The following is a 27,925-nucleotide window of genomic DNA, read 5'->3' on the forward strand; positions in this document are numbered from 1 at the left end:
TTATTTTAATTTCAAACTCAATCTTGTTATATTTTCAATATTTATCCATGTCCATTGTTAATATTATTAAAACCATATTGTCTCAACATATATATAATTTAAAATCAAAAATGTATTCATTGGCTTATTCAAAAATTATTATTCAAAAACAAATCCTCCAATCAGAACACCATCCATCTGGGTTCAAGATTATTAATAAAATACAACCATGTTTTTATTTATGTGAACCCCATAACTTGATATGATTTACAACAATGAAAAGGAGAGTGCAGTTTAGCTATTCAAGAAGAGCACATAGAAACTATATTAGTTGTGAAATAAATTATGAAAATATAAAGTAAAGTATTGGCAAAATATCCAAATTAAGTTAACCGAAGAAAGAAGAATTTAAGCCTTTAAACTAAGAAGAAAATTATCATTACAGAAGATTGGTGAGAACATTCCATTTATTAACTCAGACTAACTTATAGACTCCTCAAGCATCCATTTGGACCCTATTTACCTCCATTAATTAAAATCAAAATCCTTCCTATTTAATTTATTGTTTTTGAAAGATTATTAAATTTATAATTTACCATACTCATTGAAAATTTAAATTGGAAATCTTTTGATTCGGCCAGCACGAATCCCCACCCCTGAACAATTTTTTGTAACCCTATATTAATCATTTAACTTATGTACCATTAAACCTCATGCTTTAAAACCTCTGTCCTCAAATTATTATTGTTTAAGATAAGATTATAATACAAACCATATTTAAGGGTTTATTTCAATGGCGCCCAACGTAATAGGCTTGAATCAAAAGATTTCATAATCGTATGTTGAGACAATCTAAAATAGGCTAATAAATACCAATAGGCTAATAGGCTACTTACGTATGTTAGGCCTACTCTTAAGAAGTTAGGTAGGATTAAGAATCCCGATTTCCCACAACTTATGTCCCACCAATATTAGGTACTAACTAAACTACTTGTAATTCCAAAAATAAATAGGCTACTATAAGGTAAAACAGATTTATTTCATGTCGTAAAGCGTAGGCCTAGCTCATTATTGTTATAACGATACCCAACTTGTCCTATAATATCCCTGTTCCCTTACACCGTCATAAACAAAATGGCTAACAACGATAACGACAATCACTATAATTTGAGACAACCGAGACGTTATCCTGCATTATTATTTCAACAACACGAATCAGACGAATCGTCAAATCTGTCAACAGAAGAAATGGAAAACCTAACCTATGTAGAAGGCCAAGATGAATCTAACACCGGTTCGGGTTCGGAACGTTTCAATCCCAGTGGACCCAGTGTCGAAGATTTGAACCGGAACGAGAGCGACCAATCAGAATCAACGGACCGGGCCGAGATTATTGAAGTACACCAAAGACCCGCAGCCAATCAAAGCACACATTCACAGTCAGCTGATATTAGAACCACATCGACACACGGAATCATCCGAGGGTTAACGAAGACGCCCGAAGCAAGTTTCCAGCTGTTAGAAACTGAGTCTCCGACCATTGGAAACCGTCCCAATGACGTAATACCAACGTTCACACACGCAACTTCTCAACCACCTGAAGTTAAAGCTACGCAAACTACTGAACAACCGGATTTGAACAAAATATTTAATTTTCTAGAACAGTTTAACACTAAACTTGATCAAACCAACACACAACTAAACCAAAAATTAGATCAGACCCGAATAGAGCTAAACCGTGAGATAAAATCGTGTCAAAAAATTCTAACAGAACAAATAAATGACATTAGAACAACACAAAGTGAATTTCGCCAGGAATTAAATGTCCTAAAAGCTAACCAACAGTCCCAAAATCAAGAGAACAAAGAATTTCAATTTCAAATCACAAATCAAATTGACGAATCAAAAATAAATATCCAGACATTTGTAACTAATAACTTGGAACAACAAGAACAAAAGTTAGAACAAAATATGAAAGCATTAGTGCTACAAACAAAAACCGACAGTGAAAATATTGCTAAATATTATGCACAATCCATCCACAATGAAATTGTTCCTAAATTACACATACAAAATAATCTTATCCAAGAACAACAAAACGAAATTAAAACTATTACTGAAACTCTAAACAAATGTGAAAGTGAAGTACAGTCACTAAAACTGAAACATCATTCACCAATCCGGAACGACAATCCTATTCAAATCATATGTTCGGGATCTGCCCCAATGGAAAGACAAATCCCTAAATTCAATGGAAGAACTATAAATCCAAATGAATATCTACAAAAACTTAAACGGTTCTACACTAAAAGGATAGAAAGAAATCCTAATAACGACCCTGTTGAAATTCTGAAAGATCTGCTCGACGTCAGTTTTGAAGGACCAGCGTCCGGATGGCTTCAACTGGTTAAGGCAGACATTAACAGTTGGGAAAGATTCTCCGAAGAATTCACCATGAAATACTGGAGCCGTGAAGTACAAAGAGGAGTACGTAGCAAGATTGAAGCCGAACATTACAAACCTAATGGAACGCTCAACAGAACTGAATATTTTACTGAGAGAGTCCTATTGCTACAGTCTATTACACCACAAATGACTGAAGAGGAAATAGTGATCCTGTTAAGCGAACGATTTGATCAACTCATCCAAGATAGCATTCAAGTACAGAACGTGACAACAATTCGAGCATTCGAAAGACTTCTGCAAAAAGAAGATATCCGAGATGGACCCAAAAGGAGCAAACCTGCGAACTACCATAATATGGATCACCGACCAAATAGTCCTACACATCGTAACAAGACTCCACCATATAGCTCTGATATTAACCATCGAGCCTATCAACCAAAAACATCATCTTATGCTATACGGACACCACACCAAGAACATCAAGAACCTAGAGAACACCAATATCAGCCATACAACCGTTTCAGACATGATCCTCGCAAAAACTACAATCAAAACCACAGACAGCATCCTTATACCAATACGCTCACTGATCAAAACCGATACCACCAAAGGCCTAATCAATACTATTACAATAACAGCAAACCATATCCTACAAATGAGCAAAAACAAGTATGTGCCATGATAAGTCAAGACAGTCCACATGACACAGCAACACAACAAAGATCTCCAACAAATTTCAACCCCTCATACACCAGCCAGGGAAACGACCCGTCGCTGTAGATGTAAGCCGAGGACCATCAACTACCAACATCATAACAACTACAGCGATATCAACAGCAAATATCCTCGAAAATAATTCTTTAAATAACCCTAACAATTTTTCGATAAATAATATAATGTGTGATCAAGATTTTTTATTAAATGAACCCACTGAAAATAATAAATTTCCTGTATCCAAACCAGTTAAATGCCCTGAAATAGATATTAGAATCAATAATCTCCCAACAAAAGCATTAATCGATACTGGTTCTACAATAACATGTATTTCCGAACAATGTTTCAAAGAGAATCAAAAAATAATTCAACCATTTGAAGAACTTCCTTTGTCTAATACGACAATAACTACAGCTACTGGTGAAAAATCAAAACGTGTTGCAAGAATCATTTATGCCCCTGTAACCATTGAACATCAGACCATCTGGCTTTAATTTCTTATCATACCTAATTTAATTAAACCTGTGATATTTGGTATGGACACATTAACAGAACTCCGACTAAAGATAGATTCTAATGAAAATAAATTAAGCTTAACAATTAATGATACTGATATTAATCTAAAATGTGATATGAGTATTAAAATGGGACAAGTATGTCAAATAGATATAGGCAATTGCCAAAGGCCATATGATAACTACTATAACAATGAAGAAAACTATTTTACAATGTACAAAGAATATCACTTACCCAAGAAAGAACCACAGACCCACAATTACATGAAGACCTTCAAACCGATTTCCCCAATACTTGGACCATCAACATACCACATAAGTGATCTCTACAAAATTATATGGACCCTATCATATATATCCTCCATGAAGAAATACATTGAACCAATCTACACACTATAACCGAAGATAGAAGATAAACTGTAATGTGCGCTTAACCCAGTAAACATTGTGGTAAAAGGGAAGAATTTTAAATCATACCCACACAAGCAGTGAGTGAACAAGCCAATTTCTCCAGTTACCTATGTCCCAATAGTTAAACTATAGTCATAATCACAAATTTAATGTATTTAGTTATAAGAGGTTATCATCAAGCAATCACAAACAACTATTCATTTAATGTACTCCATGGTACCTATAAGAATCATACATCTCTTATATGTCTCATGTTCATTTCATATTTCAACATTTGTTCATCACTCCATTCATTTATTATGTAAAAAATAAAAAAAATTGTTTTAACCACTTAAATTAATGTTATGTTTTTTTAATGTTTGTAGAAGATAGGAGGGGATAGTAATCATTTTGTTATTTAAGAATTATTTTATTGTTATGTTCATTCCAACTGAAATTTGTTCTAGTTAAACCTTAATGTTAAGTTTGTTAGATTTTTGTTTCAACTCAATTTCATCTCAATATTTGTTATTTGCTGTATAATGTTAAATATATTTTTCGTCATTTAGCGAAAATATGTCATTAAAAATTTAATTACATATTTTCTGAGGGGATATTGTAATGACTCAAAATTCAATGTTTATAATTATAGTCCTTATTTTAATTTCAAACTCAATCTTGTTATATTTTCAATATTTATCCATGTCCATTGTTAATATTATTAAAACCATATTGTCTCAACATATATATAATTTAAAATCAAAAATGTATTCATTGGCTTATTCAAAAATTATTATTCAAAAACAAATCCTCCAATCAGAACACCATCCATCTGGGTTCAAGATTATTAATAAAATACAACCATGTTTTTATTTATGTGAACCCCATAACTTGATATGATTTACAACAATGAAAAGGAGAGTGCAGTTTAGCTATTCAAGAAGAGCACATAGAAACTATATTAGTTGTGAAATAAATTATGAAAATATAAAGTAAAGTATTGGCAAAATATCCAAATTAAGTTAACCGAAGAAAGAAGAATTTAAGCCTTTAAACTAAGAAGAAAATTATCATTACAGAAGATTGGTGAGAACATTCCATTTATTAACTCAGACTAACTTATAGACTCCTCAAGCATCCATTTGGACCCTATTTACCTCCATTAATTAAAATCAAAATCCTTCCTATTTAATTTATTGTTTTTGAAAGATTATTAAATTTATAATTTACCATACTCATTGAAAATTTAAATTGGAAATCTTTTGATTCGGCCAGCACGAATCCCCACCCCTGAACAATTTTTTGTAACCCTATATTAATCATTTAACCACACCACCATTAAACCTCATGCTTTAAAACCTCTGTCCTCAAATTATTATTGTTTAAGATAAGATTAGAATACAAACCATATTTAAGGGTTTATTTCACCCAATAATAGAAACGTATTTCTAAAGATTATAAAATTATAGCCTGTGTAACCTACGGCTTTCGTAAGTTTATTATAGAATATGTTTAAAAAACTATTAACTGGTAACGTATATTTTAGCAGCCATTAGTCAGTACATTATACCAAATAATACTTCTTTGATAATGGTTTTGTACTAGGATAGTTCCTATTAATGGGGGAAATTTACTTCCTCGTCGAGTCGTCGATTGAGGCTATCTAACGTGCAGATCTCTGGGCGTTTCTTTTTTTACGAACAAATAGGTCAAATTAAGTATACGAAACTAATCCAACTGGAGAAGTAGTAGTAAATAATTAATAATCTATTTCCCACAATTTTAAATTATTTTAACATGAGTTTTCAAACCAATGCCTTCTACCATTACAATCCACTAACCGATACTTCACTAATAGTGGTATTTTTCAAAATGAGGGAGAAATTTATTCGACAAAAGATCATAGAACCATTATAGTGTACAAATAGGAAACTATTGACTTTGAACACATCAACTATGATAAATTCAGTTTAAGTAACTTAATTGAAGAGGTATTTTTAGGTTAATTATTTTTAGTTACCTTTGTGAGGTGGGAGTTGGAGTATCTATATTTATAAAAGAGGAAGTTTGTTTTGTATAAAAATATATTAGCAGTTGACCAATTATCTTGGTTTGCATTGTTGAATATCAAAATGAATGCATTCAATTTGCAAATACGCATAACACATTATACAAAATATATAGGGTAAAGACATTATTCTACTCCATTATTTAAAGGTATGCATCTACAAACAACATTAGTAACATAAAAATACACAGAAAGTTTAATTAAATTAACAAACCTATTGCGACTTTCCTTTTAATTAACAATTAAAATGAATTTGAAAGGATTACAAATATTTAAACATAGCCTACCTAAACTATTTTGAAACTAACCTTGTATATATACAGATATTGTGATATTGATGTTTAAGCTATTTAGAATATAATAAAACAAAAACCCTAAAAAGAGTGATACAAAACCAGTCTAATATGCCATTTCCCAAGTGCGTCAAAATAGGTTTGTATTTCCCCCACAGAGAATCGTTGTGTCGCGAAATTGGAATGTTTTGTCTGATGCTCTTCCAACTCGTAACCAAATAAGTGCGGCTATGTAAACAACTTTTGTATTGCAATATATAAGGAATAGGATGTTCAGAATTTTATTCATAATTTATGAATGCTCGTTCAATCACTGTGATATATTTTCACTGGTTAGTTTTTACTTAACTGTGCAAAGTTCGTTCACTATATGTGTGTCTCTAAAAGATTTTTTAAGGAATTGTCGTCGAATGGTGGTATTTGGTTTTATCTAGGTATATTGAAGTTTATTTCTACTAATTTCAATCGAATGAGCAGAAAAACGTGCCTTAATTAGAGTTTATAAACGAACTCCGTGTTAAGGAGATATTTTCATATTGTGGCATAAACTGACTAATTTATTCTTTGCACACTGAAGCAATGCTGTTTCTACGTGCGTTCTAACAGTGCATGTGTTGGATTATTGTCAAGCACTGAATGCCTTCAGCCCATTAGTCAAAACACTAGACTACCAGTTACAACAGAATAATGGCTTGCCTAGTAACTGTATACTGTTGTGTGTAAACCTTCAGTTTAGAATGCGTGGTATTGTGTTACTTCTGTTCATGTTTTGCTTTTCAGCCAAACACCAGATTTTAGGAGGGTAATAGAAATGTAAATTAAATATTTCTTTTTGTTACATTATTGTTATAACGCTCACCTTTTAGGGTTTAAGTTTATGTTGTGTGTTTGGGTTTTGAATTTAGTAGTGTGATTCCAAACGGGGTCGATTTTTGATCAGAAAGCCATTGATTGGTCTTAAATATTGTCATTGGCAAAACAAATTACTGTCACTATCCATTACAATTGGTCTATGTTACATGTTACATAATTGTATAGTTGCCCATATATTTATTTACAAGTATGTACATTTACGATTGTAACTATTACTTGTATCAAAATTATGTAATGGCCTTTGCCGTTGAATGAAAATAAAATAAAATAGTATTAAGACCAGGGTTTGAGCAAAAGCCTAGCAAAGCACGGAAAACGAAAATCATATTTATTATGAATATTAAAATATTATTATATATTAAAACATGATTGTAATAATGACATACTGACGTAAAGAGCTATAACACTTCTTCTGAGGTTTTCTTGACTGCCTATTATGAGCTTGTCTATCCGACCAAAGCTCTGTCCGTTTAGGTGTGTAAAAATTAAAGAACTTGGTTTATACTGAAACTTCAAAAAGAAGGCTCTCCGAATTGTTTTTCTTTTCATCGTCACCAATCCTGCAAAAAATCTTTAGATCAATACACTTTTCACTTTCCCATCTATTTACATCCTAGAAATCATATCATTTATCAAATAAAACAAATCCTCGTATAGTTCTCCAATAATCCTTAGACATCTTCGAAACAATTTCTTCTTTGCAATACTACAGCATTTTACGACATTAAAAATTAAATTCACTTCAATGCAGTGAAATGTTTAACTACCTCCACCTCCCATTGAAAGCAGAATAGGACCTCGGTAAATTGAGAAAGAGTGTAGGCCTAAATTCCTTTTTGATGGATAAGTCTGGCTACATCGTCTGTGAATTCACCGGTAGTCTTTGTCCAGCTTTGTAAATACTGCACAAAAGATATATTCTATTTTCTGTTGTGTTTTAATTTCTACTTTGAGAGAAACGCAATTTTAACATGGTAATGCATGTATTTAATTGTTAACCCCCTGACTTCTGACCTATTAACTTAAAAATAAAGATTGTATTAGGTACTTGTAAGGAATGGTTAACGTGATGAGTAAAAAAATCGTTCATTGCTTGATAGCATATTTAGATGAAAAATATAATTAAAATTTAATATTAATATCTAAAAGATAATTCGTAAAACCGTGTGAAAAATACACATTCCGATTCCAAAAACCTTATAAAACTAAGAAGAAAACATCTCTATATTTCTATGATAGCTAATCTGATAGTGAAAGTGTTAGCTTCTCAGTAATTATGAGGATTTTGTAATGTAAATGTAGAATGACGACGAGATGTTTTCTTAGCTTTTGCATGCGTAAGCCCGCGGTAGTACTTTGTGTTTGTAACACGCTTTCCTGTGAGAATTAAAACCTGTGTTTAAACATTGTCGTGTTTCCAAAACATGAGAGTTATAAGCATGTAGACACTACAAAAACTACTAAACGCATGAATAAATCGATAAAAATACGTCTTAATTAATATACTCCAAGCTGTTAACAAATAATTCAATGTTTAGGATATAGCTCTTAGTGAATTTTGATTAAATTCCCAAACATATTCTAACATTTAAGTCACAGTTTTTGAGTGGTGAGCGATGTAGTAATTTCTCTATTGGCAAGAATAATGGTTGTGCTCCAAACTTGGCTTGTTAAATGACGAGAAATTGGCTAACTCGGTCTCAGATGTCTGTATATAAGGAACTTTGTACAATAAATCTTACCTCACACAGATTACAACCTTGAATCGTTCTGTTTATTATTTCAACGGCTTAAGATAATACATTGTTAATACTCTCTTAATATATATCCTACTAAGATAACGTTTTGTTTAGCATAAGTGTACAAAATGGTTTGTTAATACCAATTTAGGGATATCATATATTTTATGGATGAAATAAAAGCCAGATCATCATGGCAAAGTAAAATATATGACTTCTACAACTTCTAAATCATTTTTGTAAGAAGCCTCCCAATTTAAAGACCTTCCAAACTTGTAAAAGGTTTCATGGAATGAAATAATCTATTATAATAGGTTGTATATTATAGGTAACCAATTATTAATCAATTATTAACGTATAATTGTAGAGTACTAATTAATAAATAGCATAATATATTACGATTATGAAAATACAATTATCGATATAAATGTATTCCTAGTCAGTGTGTTCTTTATTAACATTTTAAATATTTTCTTGATCAGCTTTGTACGTAATATTACAGTTGCCACCACTTACCATCTTTTCAGTATATTTACCGTATTTAAGTTAACGGAAAAAGCGAACATGTTTTACAGTTATTGGAAGTATTTTTTTTTATTTTCTTTAACATTAAATTTTGTTATTTCAACTTTCAATGCTGCCCTCTACAGTTCGATCTGTCACCCTAATTGGACTGATTTCCTCAACTATCTTATGAGTTATTAAAAAGATTAAATTTAACCGTGTATTTTAAAGCATTTGACATAAAATTACTTAAGTACAATTGGCAAAGGAAGTTTGATTTGAAAACCAAAGTAGGTGGCAATGCTTAAGGGGCTTTCAGGTAGATGGATGAGAGGAAAGAAGGTCGATAAGAGAAGGCGGGTAAATCTTAAGATTAGTTCAGTCCGGGGACTTAAATTCAAAAACTCAACGTGTATTTATGTGAAATCTTTATCAAATTATAATATTTTTTATTACAAGTAGATTAGTTTTATTAGGAATTGCTATATTTTGTTATCTATAACAGCGAACAGTTGAAAACCATTCCCATGCAATTATTAACGAAACTTGATGGGTCAAATATCTTGAAGCTAGTAATTTTTTACTTATTTATTTCTTGAACACAGTTTCACTTTCATAAAAACAAATTGTAAATTTAAAAACAAGTTCATGCGTTGAAGAAAATATTTAAAAATAGACACAGGTCGATATGTAAAATTAAATATATCAATTTAAGATCAAAGGTTTTCTAAGGATCCTGACTCTTTTTTCTAAAGTCTTTTTAAAGAAATATTTTATATGATCTGTGAGATTAATTAGTAATAAGACATGGATTCTTATAAGTTTATTTTTTAATTTTGTTATGCTATTATATATGTTATGTATATGTCTGGATTTTTATGTTTCTATTTAACAAAAAAAAAAACACCGATGATAGTATTAGATTAGTTTTTAACTATTTCTATTGGAAAATGTTAAGTTATTCTAATACAAACTTTAAATATAGGTAACTATGGATCTTTACTATATCCAATTGAAATCATTAATACTTTTAACTAAAATAGCAATTTTATTTATTCTACAGCATTGATTTAATTAGTATATTAATTTGATTAAATGACGTGCCAGGTATTGCAGTTAGACCGCGGCATAATGGTGGGGAGCTATTAAATAATTTTGTGTTTCGTTGATCCCCAAAACAAAATGAAAAAAAAAAAACAGATACTCCTCTTACAATAAAAGAAAGATTTACATGGAAAACTCCATTTACTCCGAACTGTAAGGTATTACATAGTAAAGATACACGTGTGACAAAGTATTATAAACTACCCGCTTTGCCTCAAACGACATACATATAATATTGTGTTACAAACTGCCACAAGCACTTCAGCAAGTATCTCTTGTCTATTGTAGGCGTTGTCAATTTTTATGGAAGGTGGGTAATCTGGTTTGAAAGGTGCCTGATTAATTCTTGAGCGTCGTCGTCTCCTAGCAACAGACGTGTAACCTTGTATCGTCATACGACATATCATGTTGCACATTGTCATTGAGCGTCGTCGTCTCCTAGCAACAGACGTGTAACCTTGTATCGTCATACGACATATCATGTTGCACATTGTCACAAGCACTTCAGCAAGTATCCGTTGTCTATTGTACACGTTGTCAAGTGATTGTATGGAAGGTAATCTAGTTTGGAAGGTGCCAGATACCGTCTTGAGCGTAATCGTCTCCTAGCAACAGATGTGTAACATTGTATCGTCATACGACATATCATGTTACACATTGTCACAAGCACTACAGCAAGTATCCGTTGTCTATTGTATACGTTGTCAAGTGATTGTAAGGGAGGTAATATGGTTTGGAAGGTGCCAGATTCATTCTTGAGCGTCGTCGTCTCCTAGCAACAGACGTGTAAGTGTGTATCACCAAACGACATATTGTGTTACAAACTGTCACCAGCAATACAGCAAGTATCTCTTGTCTATTGTACGCGATGTCAAGTGATTGTAAGAAAGGTAATCTGGTTTGGAAGGTGCCTGATTCATTCTTGAGCGTCGTCGTCTCCTAGCAACAGACGTGTAACCTTGTATCGTCATACGACATATTGTGTTACAAACTGTCACAAGCAATACAGCGAGTATTTGTTTTCTATTTTACGCGTTTTCAAGTGATTGTAAGGGAGGTAATCTGGTTTGGATGGTGCCAGATTCATTCTTAAACGTCATCATCACCTAGCAACAGACGTGTAAGTGTGTATCGTCATTCAGCCCTTCATGTTGTCTAGATACACAGTTAAACTCAAATGTAGGTTCGACTTAAATTTACAGTTATAGTAATCCTTTAATCTTAGATTTTTTTGCAGTTTAGATACAGTTTATTTGAAAATTAAATTAAATATACTTTTCCTCCTTACAATTGTTGTACATGACGATGAGGAGGAGTTCAAGGATACAAGATTACATGCTATTTACCTAGTTATAAATAATTGTTTCGTTACGAAATAATTATGGACAGGCAATTTTTCCTATTTTGGACTATGTTTTAACCTGTTTTATTGAAGTAAAAAATAACTTATATAAAAAGCTGTCCCTGCAAAATCCATAATATACATAATATTAAAATTTGCCAGTTGGATCAGAAGACTTTTAAAATGTTGAATAGAAATCGATTACATGACGCATTGGGGATTCATTATATATTTACCACTTCGTAATAGAATATGGTATACTTGTAAAATATTTTTAAGTGTTAATTTTATCCCGTACAATAATTAAAATGTTTTTTTTATTTGACTTCCATCAACATTTGAGTCAATGCAGAGTAGAAACACCTTTTATCAATTTAAGTACTCCCAGTAAAAAATAATTAAGTGTATATATTCTTGTCATTCGCTTATTCGATTTGAAGAGGTTTCCGATGTTCAATTAAACCTGAACTCAAATACATAATGTTGACCATCTTGTATTTAAAAACAGTGAAAAAGATGTATTTTAATTTTTAACATAGAAGCACTGTACAATTATAATTTTAACAATTTAAATGAATTATGATTGAATCTGGGAATATTTCCAATAGTTGGTAGAAGGTATTGCATTCAGCTCTGTGATATAGGAAAAAAGATTATAGAATATATAAAACACCACATGCCCACCGGGTGATGTTGCGGACTGGAATATAATAAAATGAAAACACGTGTTGATATGAAAATATACGAGACTGGTGATATTGCAAAACATGGATGTTTGATTCTAACACGGCTATCAAATTATGGAATGAAAATGTTACACGAAGGGAACAGGTTACTGGTAACTACCAGTAAGATGAACAGTAACTATGAACATGATGCTAGATGAGGTGTTACGAATATAGAATATTTCATTCCATGTAGCTAAGTAACATGCTACCCCTAGTTTTGTGGGATAAGATGTGATAGCAAGGACCTTGGTAAAAAACACACCTTAGTGGCATTATGTTGGTATAGAAATTAGTTTGAAATCATTATTAATTGAACTGGTATTTTTAACACCTTTTTAATTACTGTACTAAACACATAGAATACCTATTTTAAATACCACATGCTCGTGTTATGTTAAAGATCCGTTTGGGAAATAAAAAAACAAAAATGTGACACTGTGAAAATAAATCGAGACTGGTGACGCGATATTGCAAAACTGAAATGACATTAGCTTTGTATGGTGAATGACAAGTCATGACAGCGAGGGTGATTCTAAAAACGCTATCACAAACATGGCAAGAGGGAAAAATGTTGCATGTGATAGGGAATATGATACAAGCAGCTAGGTGACATGTTACACGTAGTTATGTAACAATTCGTGTGGCTAGGTAAAATGTTAAACGTTGAAAAGTATCGCAATAGATTTTTGTGTTTCCCAATACCAACAGAATTTGTAAAGGTGTTTGCAAGATGGCAGTTTAACCCCTGCTCTTTTTTATATTTAGCGTGAAACTTAAGTTAGTAAGCTTCATTAGTTTATACAGTAACTTTTTGATAAAGATCATCTGTGTTAATTATCGGTTCCTTTAGAGATCAAACTTCAGAATTCCTTTAGAATTCTTCAGAATTTAAGGCGAGCACGATAATGAATTGACTACTTAGACAAAATGAATAATGAATAATGAACATTGAACAATGAACAATGAACAATGAACAATGAACAATGAACAATGAACAATGAACAATGAATAATGAACAATGAACAATGGATAATGGATAATGGATAACGGATAACGGATAATGGATAACGGATAATGGATAACGAGTAATGAGTAATGAATACTGAATACTGAATACTGAATACTGAATACTGAATACTGAATACTGAATACTGAATACTGAATACTGAATACTGAATACTGAATACTGAATACTGAATACTGAATACTGAATACTGAATACTGAATACTGAATACTGAATACTGAATACTGAATACTGAATACTGAATACTGAATACTGAATACTGAATACTGAATACTGAATACTGAATACTGAATACTGAATACTGAATACTGAATACTGAATACTGAATAATGAATCATGAATAATGAATAATAAACTATGAACAATGAACAACGGACAATGAACAATAAACAATGAATAATGAATAATGAATAACGAATAATAAATAACGAATAACGAATATCGAATAACGAATAGTGAATAGTGAATAGTGAATAATGAAACGCGTAACTTATTATCAGTTACATGTACGAAGTTGCATACACGATGTTACATTAATGCTACAACGAAACCTTCTTTGATTGGATTTACTCATATTATAAGCTATCCTAAAATTTATGAAACAAACTTTAACTTGAGCTAACTAAACTCAAACACAGGAAATAAATATAATAGCCAGATTTATATAGCCTACTACACTCCAATGTATTACACTTTTCGTGTTGAAGTGGTTATAGACATCAAATAATTGTTTATATTTACAGATTTTTATCTCAAATGCATTATTGGTTGTCACAAGAAGAAATATTTATCCATACACCTTTAATAGACAAACTAAAAATATATGAATTAAAATAGGCTTGCAAGGCTGCGTATTGAATCCAAAAATTAAGTGTAATATAAGTGTTTAGCTGAATTGTATAAAATAATAAAAAGAATAAGCCACGGCGCAGGTTTGGATTGCTACTTGTAATGATATTACCAGATTTGTTTTAACCGTTTGGACTAAATGCGCTATTTATTTTCAACTCTCAGACAGCAGAGCCGAGTCGACCTACTTTACTGAATGTGACACTTCTAGCTAGGATTGGCACCTCGTGGGAGGTTCTGAGGAGTCGTCTGTGCTGAGTGTTGTTTATTGCAGACACTTCACCGTCAAGCCGTCACCAGACACCAACTGAATTATATCTCACCTATTTGTTACACTGAGACAATACATTGGCATGACAAGACCACGAGATGGTTATACAGGAAAATCAAAAGAGGTAATTTGCAAAAGTTAAAAATCATCTTTATTAAATTTTGTTTTATGCTTATTTATAAAAATAATACACCTTTTATCAACCATTTTAAAAGTATTAGCTAATTTAATACAAGAATATCCAACACCGTAATAAGAGTGTCATTTTAAAAATACAGCAACGAAAACTCCTTTTTTAAACATATACGTTGTCTAGCTAAACTTATTTAAACCATATGATAAAAAAATACTCAGATAACATATAAAATAGATAACTGGTAAAACTTTAAAAAGATTTTTAAGTAAGCTTAAAGAAGAAAAGAACTGACATAAAAATGTAACGTTGAAAATTTAAGCGAATATTTGTAATAATTTTACAGTGTATTAATCTCGGTATCCAAAACTCATTCCAATACATAAAATAATTTACTTTTAGGGCTTTAATACATGTGTGTATTTGAAATATTAGGTTGGTTACTATGCTCAGTATCAGAAATATTTAATTGAATGTCCAAAATAGTAATTGCAATATTGCTGTCCTTTAGGGATGAAATTGATTTTTAAATAAGATTCGTATTTATTTTGGTTGCATTAACTCTCGCATTGCAACAGAGTTTAATGCTTCTAAGGCTTCACTGAAATCTTATTAAGCACATAGAGGGATAATCCTAATCTCTAGGCTTCATTGTACAGTCCTACTTCCTTGGTAATATTAAAATGAAATACAGAGTAAAATAAATGAATACATTGTAACGAATTTATATTGAAGAAATTCAATTAAAACCTTTAAATGAAAAACTTAAAATATATCACTATTTACTAATCAATAACATTCATAATAGCTCTGAAGCGTTATTTATGAATGAAAATTAGCTTACTTGATAAAAAAACAACGAATTTTTAAAAGTTTTTAAAGTTTATTAATAATGTAGAGTAAAATAAAGGTTAAAATAATCATTTACAGATTTATAATTTTTTTTTAATAGGCTTATAATTAAAGTTGGTATTTTACTCAACATAATATGTTACTTAATCTTAGAATCTTAGAATCTTACTTAATCTTATGTTTAACATAACATGATGTTTATTTTGAACAACTAAATGCGCACACACAATATACGTGTTCATACAAAATAGTTGCTTCCTAAGTAGGCTTTAATATATTATTTACCTCATGTGTTTTACATTATTGTTATATCCGTTAAATAGCTTATGGTTATGTAGTTTTTCATAAAATGTGACAAAGCTCCTCTGAGCCGCAACATAAAAAACCCTTAACCGTAATATATTGCAGTTCAATCGTACATTAATAAAATAACGTTTCAGTTTTGAATTACAACAATTGGCAATTAATATCAGTAAAAATAAACAGATTGATCATTCTTCTCAAATATTTATAATCGTTTTGAGCTGAAGGGAATTTTCATATCTATACTATCTGGCTAATGTAACGCGCATTTTGTTGTTCACCATTTGTTTCATTTTGTATAACAATGTTACTTTTTTATCAACAAAAGACTATCAATTTGTAAACCATTGCTTGTCCGTAGTGAAGCCAAGAAATAAATCTCATATCAACAACTCTTTTCTTGAGTAATAGAACAACAGTCGACACTAGCGCTAAAATGTCCTTCAGATCTAACATGAAAATTGTATATACTTGCACTATTCAAAACCAATAGCAAAAGAAATAACAGAATTTTAAAACTATTCATTATAAACAAAATTTGAAGCTTATTCAAATGATGCTTGTTTTTTCACCAGCAGACATGGTATGGATAAATTCTTGTAAATAATCACCATTGCAGCAACAAGTGTTGTTATCTATCTAGGGGGTGGGGACCTGTTGCGCGCCATTTTGCCCCCCTCGACCCCCTGCAACCCCCGCCCTTATCACCGGGTGATGTTCCATCGGATCGATGCCATGTAATTACATTAGTTGCCGTAAGAGGACGCTCTTATCTGGATCAACTTGGCAAACGAGTACTTCCCTCGGTAACTCGTTCTTAACCACCCTTACGTGAAATAGGAGCGTAATTCTTTGAAAACTTTGGTTTTCACGTTTAGTATTATATTTGGTAGAATAAGGTGAATAAACATACTTTGGGGTGAAGATTTTATTTTTTCTATTGCAAACGTAAAACGATTTTTATATTGTTTAATGTTAAACGGTATTTTTCAAATTAATTAACTTTAAACAAAATAATCGCAGCACTCTATGTAATCAATTTTGAAATCAACTTTCATCATAAAAAATATACAATATAAAACTATGATTTAATTTCACGACATTTTATGATTGTTAGTTTGTACTTATTAATTAAATCAATGCTTCAGAGATTTTTTTACTTATATTAGTTTAACCTTCATTTAGAACTTCGACCCAATATTTGTTTAAGTACCAGAATAGATCTATATTTTTTTAATAAATAGTGGCTTTCTAAGTTTATTAGCATTGAAAATCGGTAGATTTGTGAAGCAAATTTTACTGGTAGATCAATGTAATATGAAAACTGTGTGTGAATATAATGAATATAATACCCAAAAATAACTGATACTTTATTACAATATAATATATCTATAACATCCAGTTAATTAATAAAACAAGTTGAAACTCGTATACAGTACAAATAACTCACACACACGTTCAATTTAAATGAAGACTAAAAAATATGCGAAGAAAGACAAACTTCATTCCATAAAGCCTTATTTATACCTTATTATACCTTTCTCTGAACAAATTATGTTACCGTAAGTATACTGTGGCTTTAAGTGTCATGATAAAAATCCCTCTCGGTAAATAAGATACGATTGAAGTTGTACGCCAAATAATGAATTCTCGTCTTAGGAAAATCCTAATTTCCTAAGAGTTAACGCGTTTACAACATTTTACCTAAAGTTTTGTTGAATTCAAACAACAAAGAGAGAAGTTTTATCCCCTGGGGAGGTCAGCGTAGTTGGTGGCTGGTTGGGCTTCCTTGTTGAAAGTTCTGCGATTCCCTAGTGTAAAGCATCGCACGATTGCCTGGTTTGTTATTAAAACGTATCTGAGTCTTGATCCCAAAGGTACATGTATCTCAGTATGTAATTGTTCTATACAGTCCTACAACTATCTCATTAATAAATAGAAGCATTGTACTTTATTGATACAGCACGTAACTTTTATGTGTATAGTTTGAACTAGGACTGTGTATTTCACTAAATACATTGCAAGTACTGTAGTTTAAGAATCGCGAGCTCAAATACTTGGGCAATAAAACTGATTTGTCCATGCTACTATTCTTGTATGTATTTTTGTATTCATTCTTACTGTGTTAAGGTCAAAAGTTTCACAAGATCAAAATTATTGGAAATTTCGTGAAAAATGTCTAGACTCTAAAATCGTCTAACGTGCATTTGATCAAGTATTACTTATAAAAAAATCAAAGGAACGAGACTCAAAAAAGTTTACGAACCAGTAAAATGCGACCATATAAGGTAGATTTATTACTTCAAAAACCAATGATAAACTTTATCCCAAATAATTATATCTCAAACGTTTCATAAGATTTTCTTTTCTTTTCTATTTTTTGGATCTATATTTCAAAGTGAGACAGATTTTTTACACCTATTGGCATCCGAGATATTGAAAGTGCTAAATGATGTATTTATTTAATTAAGAACCGTTTATAAAACACTCAGTAATGGAACAGGAAATTATTTTAGTCTGAAAGTGTGTTAGAATGGATGTGTGCAGTTCATAGACTTAGCTTTTAGATCTAAAGCTATGTATTGGAAAAATCTACTATTCCGACAATTTTAATGGTTGGGACACTGAGAGTAGTGTCCTACAAAAGGTGGCTGGACTTGACACCTAAAGTAGTTTACAGAATCATAATCATTTTTTAAAAGTTATTATTGTCCAACGCACCCATACGCAAAAAAACACGCATTTTTACTCACAAAGGTTAAAAATAAATAATTTAACCACACAAATATTTTTACGTACCTTTTTCATGAAGGACATGACGTTGGTCGGCAGCATGGTGTTGGTGGTTTTTTGTCTCACTACAGTTGAAAGTCCCGAAGGTGAGGGTTTCCCCTCGTATTTTGGTTATTGTCTCCCCCCATTGTCAGGCCGTGGGGAACCGGCGGCCCCCCACTCCGCGCCGGCCGATCCTCCCCATCATTACGTGTCTGAAACATAACAAGATAGATAAATAAACAAATTGAGATTAACCTTATCAGGGCGTAGCTGAAGTCATTATATCCCTGATTTTAATAAAATACATATAACTTACTAAACGGGTCATTCAGAGTATTTTCGTATAGCATCGGTACGTTTGTACAGGTCTTCTGGACGTATTTTTAAAACGTTATCCAACGTCATCGCAAGATACATATTTTAATGACCCTAGAAAATTATTATACATTTTTGAAAACCGACATCATTGTCATCCACGTTTGACCGGAAAATTTGTGTTTGAAAATTAATATTTCAATCTTGCCTCGGACCAACAACAATGCATCATATAATCCGAGATCGGAAAGAATAGTTTTTCAGCACTATGACTGAAAGTGATTTTGCTTCAGAAGTCCACCAACATAACTTGGTAAGATATCTCACCAGTTGTTGGTGTAACCACTCCTGGAGTCCAGCCTGCACCTATTTCTCTCTGCACCCAGACTTCTCCCCCCTTAGAAAATGCCCTACGTCTACTTTTTTCATCGTAATACTCCTTTGGTTTAAAAACTGATTCAGTTATTACTAATTCATTATGAATCTTTATTAGCTGAGTCCCATCATGGTTTTAGCCCCAATAAAGTGACTTTGACAATGCAAAACCTTGTTTGTTTGTAGCTCGATTTTTGCAAAAACATAGAATTGGTGTTATAAAACTAAAAGCATTACGGTCCTCTAGTGCTTTGAAACAAGACATTAGTGTGGTTATTGAACATTATTATGTTCAAGATCAACACTTCTTACAAGTTAATTATTCTTTTGATAATAACTGCAGATAAACTACTAACACTATCTTTGTAAAGCACTTGAGCTAGTAAAGTATTAAGAGCAACTAACATTATTGGTTTTAAACTTAAAATAAACAGATGAATCGTTTTCCTAAGTCTAAATCTGTTTAGTTAACTTTCAGTCAAATTACGTATGAAAATACCTAAAACGAGGAACTTAAACTGATCCCATAACAAGTTATGTGTACTGTTGTCGTTCCTTGGAACCATACATAAATTATTCATTTATATTTTGTATGCTGTAAAATTTTGTTTAGTTGGTTCGTTATTTGTTATTCGTTATTTGTTATTCGTTATTCTTGGGTGATAAAATTGTACATAAACTGCCCATCAATATATAAACACAATGTTTGTTATATATCTATGAAACTGCCTGACACTAGCCGAAGTTTAACTGATAACTAGTTGTACTAAGGAGATGAAAGAAGAGCTGATCTAAACTATATCCACTCCACTCCACAGTAAGAAATGTATTGAAAATGTATAAAGTGGTATTGAAACTGACAGAATCAAACGCAAAAACAAATAGGTCTCTTCAGAAACACCCTCGTTTCGTATTAATTTCTTAATCGTCAGTATTTTGAAACAAATCATCTGCAATTAGAATTTCGTCAGGTGTTTGACAGTTAATTCTTAAAGGTTTGACCACAAAATCCTAACATGCAGTTGTAATTGCTTTATTGTTAATGAAGATGTTAAGTGAATGAAGCACTAATGCGGTTCACTCAATAAACAACGAGGGAGTGGTATTTGTAAAACAGACTAAGACTCCTTGGACCCTTGTAATCCTGTTTTCCAAAAACAAATAACATGAGAAAGATTTTGATTGGAAAATAAGTAATCTTGCTGCAATGTAATCATAAGGGTGTATCTTACAAAAACTATTATTTGAGATTAATAATTATCATGTGGTTTAAAAATACTAAATTCAAGACTGATCTTTGATTAATGTTAAACTGTATTTACTTTTTAAGAGTGGCTATGTTTTGGAATCAAAAGCTATGTGAATCATTATAATTTTATTATTTTAAAACAATACAATTGTAAGTGAAGCCATGTAAACAATCTATAGAATGATTATGATTGTATACAATAAGATTATTGCAATAGTTTCTCACATCGGTATATTTATATATTATAGGAATATGTACTAGTAGATTAATAATAAAATATTAAAACAAGTTTTTGCTAAAGGTTTTAGACACAAATATAGTCCATAATATTACTGATATAGGCCGCACGTGACATTTTACGAAAAATAAAACCATGTTGATCGAGTTCCCTAATATTATACTGTGTGCTCTACACTTTTCTTAAAACAACCATCCGTCTACGATTATAGCCAGGTGTTCAGCTATACTATTATCCAGTTGTAGTCAGGATTAAAATTTAAAAATAATTATTGTTCAAATTTACCACAAAATAATAATTTTGTAACTTCTCACAAGAAGATATTCATAAAATAAATTCATAACTGTAACAATTTAATTCAATTCAAAATGTCTTTATTATTGAGCGCTATAACATTACCTTTATAAGGCTAGAGATTTGTTATGTTAACTTTAAACCCTTACAGAAAGACAGCGGTAACATAGAACGTATTTAGATTGAACTAACAGGCAGTGTTTATCCAGTCAGTAAATTCGATATCAGTTTAATGTGAAGATCAGTGAAATCCTATTCCGCCATCCAATCCATGCTATCGCTCTAATGCCACCAACCCACCGTCCTCATCCCCTACGTAGGGTGTGATACGTTAGGTACTACAACAGTGATAATGTTGTAACCATACAGGAAATATCTTACTAACAATAGCACTTGTAAATAAAAAATACAAAAATATTTATTGAAAGGAATACAAAAATTTAATATAGTTGTGTATAGCACTAAATCTAAAGAGACACTTTTCGATGCGAGCTAAAAGTAATAAACGGGTGAATTCAAACATTTTGTTTGTAATAATTGTATTTCTATGATTAACTAGAGGTTGTCCAGTGGTCGAAATTTGACAAAAAAAATATGTAAGTTATTTTCACCCCACGCTGTAAATAAAACATATGATAAAATTGCTTCCATTGGTTTTGATTTTCTGTTATTTTTGTTTTTTTTTCGTCACCAGCATGGCAACCCATAAGGCCAATGTTAATGGGATTTTTTTTTATTTCTAAATTAATTGTTTGTGTTTATTTTGTAATGTATTTTAATTTATAAAGGGATTCTGCACATCTACATGAAAATATCTTTCTAAAAACATGCATAGATTTTCCTTGCCATTCAAACGAACAGAGAAAACAGGTTTTAAAGAAACATGCTTACCTATAAATATATAGATAAGTAAATAGTATATCGTAACAGTTATCATACAGTAGATGTACCTTATAGCATGTTTACATTGTTATTAATTGTGTATACTTAACCAGTTAAATATAAAAAAACTAAAATTTCATATCTTGTTTATCATAAAATATGCGTAGCCGTTACTGCGAAAAATATACATTTACTTTTGTTTAGGGACTCTTACAGAGCTAGGTAATGTATTACATATTTCCAAATCGTACTTGGCAATCACAAATAATAGTTTAAACGGTCTGTATAATAATTTATACGTGGACTGTCGAAGGCTACTGTCTGAAATCAATAGTGGACTTAAGGAAAATACAGGTATTTCGGAAAGATAAAACTTTGCTTTACACATGACTTTTTTAATGGTAGTATGTATTATGTTGCATTTACAACATCACTTCAACATCCAAAATATAAGTGTCCCTTTGACCAAAATGGTGGACATTTTACAAACATTACGTGGACCGTATGGTGTATGCCATGTGAAAAACTTTTATTTTATTTTATTTTATAAGCCATGTGAAAAACTTCCATTTTATTTTTTTTTCATAAAATAGAATATTAATAAAATATTCCATTGGATATTGGAGTTAGGCCGTATTTAATAATGTACTATCTGTCGAGCTCAAATGGAACGATCACAACCGCAATTAAAACAACAATGAGTCACAATTGATTACTACTCTCTACATACCATTTATTTTATTTGTGGTTTTCTACATTTATTCACGTTATTGCTGTTGTACTGTTACAATAGTTAACAAAACGATGAAATACTTGAAACTGGCTGATCCTTTCTGGTCCTATAAAAATAAATTGCAGCTTTATCTCACCAATTCAGTTGATGAAGCAGCCAATTTTGCAGTAGAATTACATGACAATGTATGAAAATATTTTATAAGGCAGTTAAACCGCTTACGAAACAATATCATAAAATCTTAAATAGTCGTAAATAATACATCTAAACACAACTTAACAACAGGCATAATTGAGACAACATTGGTAATTAATTGAATAACAAAATAAAATTTATGATTTTTAAATTACAAATAACTTTAAACGAGCCCTTAGCAATGCAGCGTATTTGTATCTTTATGCCAAACATATTGTATATTGAAACTATATTGATAATAAACATGTGTTGGTCACATGAATCTAGGACAATATGTTTCTTAGCAAGATTTTGAACACATTGTTGCAAAAAAGTAACATTTGTTACAACTGCACCAGTATCATATTATACAAGTCCTGTGAAGTTTTAAATAAAACTATTCTCACGTATAACCACAGCTGGACAATTTTGTATCTTGAAACAAGATATATACATTTAAAAGTTAATTATTTGACCATTTTCAGTGAATTCATTTGTAATCGCACTGGTAATCATTCGAACTAATACACGAGTGTGGAGCATGCATTCATATTAGCATGGCTTGATTACGGTTGGATATTTACATCGTATATATCAATTAGCAACTCTCAGCCCCTGGGAAGTAATATACGACTCTAGTCTCTAAAGCCGGATATAAGGTTTGTTCATTTCCTACCGGAACCGGAAGTGGGCCAAACATTAGGGAAGTCTACAGTAAGGAACTTACCTTCTTTAGATCTTAAAGGAGTAAATTTGCAAATAGTCCTACTTTCAGTTAAAATTTAATGTAAATTAAACTATCGCCATTTGTTTTTATTGTAGCTAGGGTTATTTAGGTTAATCACAAATAGTAGGATACCTAGAGTCCTTGGAGCCTAGACGTTCTAACTCATAAAAAAATTAAAAACTACAATGACAACTTCTAATCTCTCAATGAACTAGATATTTCAATCACAATCTTAAAAACAAAATTGAGTGGTTAAATAACTCTTCAGCGACTGTTTGAAATTATCCAAATGAACCTTGCTCTTTTGGCAGGCAAATCCAAGATGGCCCTTAGCTTTCATGGACTCCCTTGGAAAACAATTCAAAACTACCAAGAAAATTTCTAATCTCATATTGACCTGAATATTTTAATTGAAATCACTTTGGTAGTTGAACAAATATTTTTAGATGGTAAATAACTTTTTAGCAGCTATTTGAAATTATCCAAGATTGTCGCTAGCCTCCAAGGACTCAATCGTTATATTATGTCCAATGATCATGACGAACTGGTATTAAACTTCACATTTCAATTGGGATCAAACAGACGACATATTGATTGGTAGATAAACTTTATGACCACGAACCTTAGCATAAAACCTTTAACACTTAATCCAGCAATAATGAGTAGTGTAAGATGGAATGACCTCCTTTTACAGTTATGCTAACAAAATTAAGGACGACTCTGTTTTTTTTTTTTTTTGTTTCTTTTACTACTTCTACAATAGTTAAATAGAGACAATTAAACTTAAAAACCACAGATATTTAGTGAAACAGATAGTAAAGGTAATAATGTGTTAACATGTTAAAATGCAATGCAACATAAATTTTACATGAAACCAAATATTTACGTTGGTGTGAGCTTAGACATAGAATATTACCTTGGGGGAACTATACATTTTAGATGGTTGTCGATGTCAGGCTTAGATGGGAGCATTAGAAGGTGTCATGAAGGCAAGTTTACCAACTGTCAAATCACGTATTCAACAACTCTGGACAACTCTGCTGTGACGCGAAAACTTTCCTCACAACGTCAGATTATCCCTGAATTGTTATATCGTATGAAGGTTGAAAACTTATATGGTTAAAGATATTTTTTGAAGGATTTAAAAACTTAAAAAGTTATTAACTTAAAGTTATAGCCTAAACTTAAGTTAACACCCGTGTCACGCAAATTCTTTGCAAAGAGCGTTATAATATAAGAAAGTCGAGTATGATATCAGTTTTATTGCTCAAACTGTATTTTAAAATACTTGTTACTAAAAATATGTATACTGTAAGATATTTGACAAATTAGATTCAAAGAGCATTACAATTTCTTGGTTTCTGGATGTGTATTATAAGAAATGACTGTCGTTTACGACTAATTTAGCGATTGTTTGCATATCTATACGCTCACCTCCAATAGATGACTCCTAAATCACAACACCAAGCTAGACATTTAGTTTAAAGCCACTTTTTCAGTTAAGAAGCACTTAAATTGATATATTAGTATTATTAATATTATTAATAAGCAATTATTAAATTATTATAAAAACAATAATAATTATTTAAAAAACTTATTAGCCCCCATAAAATTATTGTTTGGATTGAAGTCCAAGTTATGTAATTCCTATACAAATTGGCAAATTAATTTTAATTTACAGAAATAGATTATTGTAAGATTCATGCATCTTAAATCTTAGAAGTACCGTAATAGTAAAAACATGTGTTATTAACTTGGAATATATTAAACAAGAATGGTTTTTAAACTCTTTTCAAAACAACTCAATCGAATAAATCACAATTTCCTCTGATATATGTATTTTAATACGCCTTACTATATTTTCTTTTAATGTATGACGTATATTAACTTTTACAATATTACAATATGTTTGGGATGTAATATGGTAACAACCAGAAAATCATCACCAGAATACATACTGATTAAAACATTAGAGGGTTTGATGTCACTTTAACCGACGTAATTCATAAAATATTGTTTAAGAATAGTTTTAACAGAACTAATCAGTATTGTTCAATACAGTATTTACTGTAGAGCAAGTATGTACACAATTTTCATTGTAAGCTTTCAAAAATATTATTAAGCCTTACTAAGTAAGCAATTATATTGATAATCTCCAATGTTTTACAATAATTTATAATAAACTCTGCAAGCTATGTTCTGATTCAAACGGCTATTTACAATATGGAAATGGAGGTATCTATATCATTAATATCACACCATTTAAATTTGAAACCTGTAAGAAATTGCTAACAATATTAAACCAGTGATAATTTTGTTATGATTTGGTACGAACCAATCTTGCAAAATGGTGCCATCCCGAGGACTTAATCAGTTGTTGGAGTGACGCTTAGAGAGATCCCGTCCAACGAGGACCTGGCAGAGCGTGAAATTGAAATTAAGCCACGCACAGTGCTGCTATCTGGTCCACCGCTATCCCTGGCTACAATACCAGAATAGGAGTGAAACAGATCCAACAGCTAAACATGTGAATTTAATCTATTTCAGTAACAAGTTTGTTAAAATATGTTTATAGTTACTTACAAAACCATGCACCGTTTTTATATTTTTAAAAATTCAATTGGAATATTCAAAGCAGTTTTACGGCTTGAAGGACAAACGGGTGTTAAATTTATTCGTTTAAAACATCCAAAAATTCTCAATACACAGGTTTTTTTTTTAAACGTAACCCAAATTAAAATACTGTGAGGCAAAATGACAAAAAAAGCTCATCGTACATACCTATGTATCCATGTTGTGTCCTTGGTGTGTACCTACAAACTACGACAGTTTTTAATGACTACACATTACTATACATAAATTCTAGGAGAAGTTATGTTTTCGTTCATAACCTCTCATTGTTAGTGATAGTGATGCAACAACATATTGTCCCAATCACTCACTCGTTGTTTATTGAAATAAATTGGTCTTAACAGCTGATAACTTGGCATTCGAATTACGTGATTACTAGGTGCACGCTCATTCTTACCGTGTGTGGACGAAACGTAGCCTAGATAATAAGGCTGAGATGGTACACCGTAGTAATCTAGGTTGGCGCACAAAGGACATGGCATACACTGAATCGAGCAGGCGCTTAACGCTCAAACAGTGTCTTGCAGTTGCAGAGCAGGAGATCATTTCGCATGCTGAGGCTTATTTAGTGCAGATGTGGTAAATGTGTGGTCATAACTTAAATTACAAGTCAACAAAACACCATGGCCTCTATTGTTTAGACGTCCAGAACAGGCTGCCAGAAATATTCAGTATCCAGAGAATTTAGTTTTATGCTAAAATGTATCAACTTATTCTTGGCGGGATTAACATCATATTATCTTTGGACTTAGCTGAGAAAATCATTATCAGCAAACTAAAGAGAAGATATTTTGACAACTATCTTTACTTCATTATTTAATATAATTGATCCAAACTTGTAAATTAACAAAACAATTCTGTAAAGTGAAGGTTTCCAATTCTTAACTTCATTAAAAAGGCTAGTTTAAAAAAACGGCCACAGGTAAAATAAATTACCTATGCTAAGTTATGAATATTACTTTTTACGAACTCGTTAACAATTTAAGACAAATATGCTTTCACCAAAAATGTGTCTGTAGGCAAAGAGCTGGTGATTTTAGGTTTTCTGGTGATACAGCCAGGCAGGGTGAAACAATCTTTTAAAATCTTTAAATAGACTAAGAATATTGGTGTCTATTAATTTCTAGCATTTTTATAATCTTAACACATTATGTGCTAATAATACGGCTATAATGAGAATACTGGCTTGTATATTACGTGAAGTATACGTAATATTATATTTTTCTACATTGTCAATCACGTAGATTTTCTTCAACAGTAACTGATTAATTAACCCTTCATAGAAACTGAATCTATGTATAGAAAATTACGTATATATATTACCATTGACTATTGGATATAGTCAAAGATATGACCCATAGCGTACCTAGCAGAGTTTACATTATTTTGGTTCTGCAAAATATAAGTCAAGATATATGGAAAATATCTTTGTGATATAAAATAA

At 31.3% G+C, this 27,925-nt stretch overlaps 1 protein-coding gene across 2 annotated transcripts in view; it reads right to left on the bottom strand.

Moving 5' to 3' along the window:
• LOC129002575 (regulating synaptic membrane exocytosis protein 1-like) overlaps positions 1-27,925 on the bottom strand; it is a 276,072-nt gene that overhangs the window by 103,929 nt on the left and 144,218 nt on the right. For both annotated transcript variants that reach the window (XM_054430490.1, XM_054430491.1), the window contains exon 2: positions 18,888-19,075. In XM_054430490.1, the coding sequence (XP_054286465.1) occupies positions 18,888-18,923 (36 nt within the window). In that variant the 5' untranslated portion in view covers positions 18,924-19,075. The remainder of the gene's footprint in view (positions 1-18,887; positions 19,076-27,925) is intronic.

This window comes from Macrosteles quadrilineatus, unplaced genomic scaffold (assembly GCF_028750875.1).
Source record: "Macrosteles quadrilineatus isolate MER2022 unplaced genomic scaffold, UCM_ALF_1.0 Scaffold_9__3_contigs__length_116548681, whole genome shotgun sequence".
Taxonomy (NCBI): Eukaryota; Metazoa; Arthropoda; class Insecta; order Hemiptera; family Cicadellidae; genus Macrosteles; species Macrosteles quadrilineatus.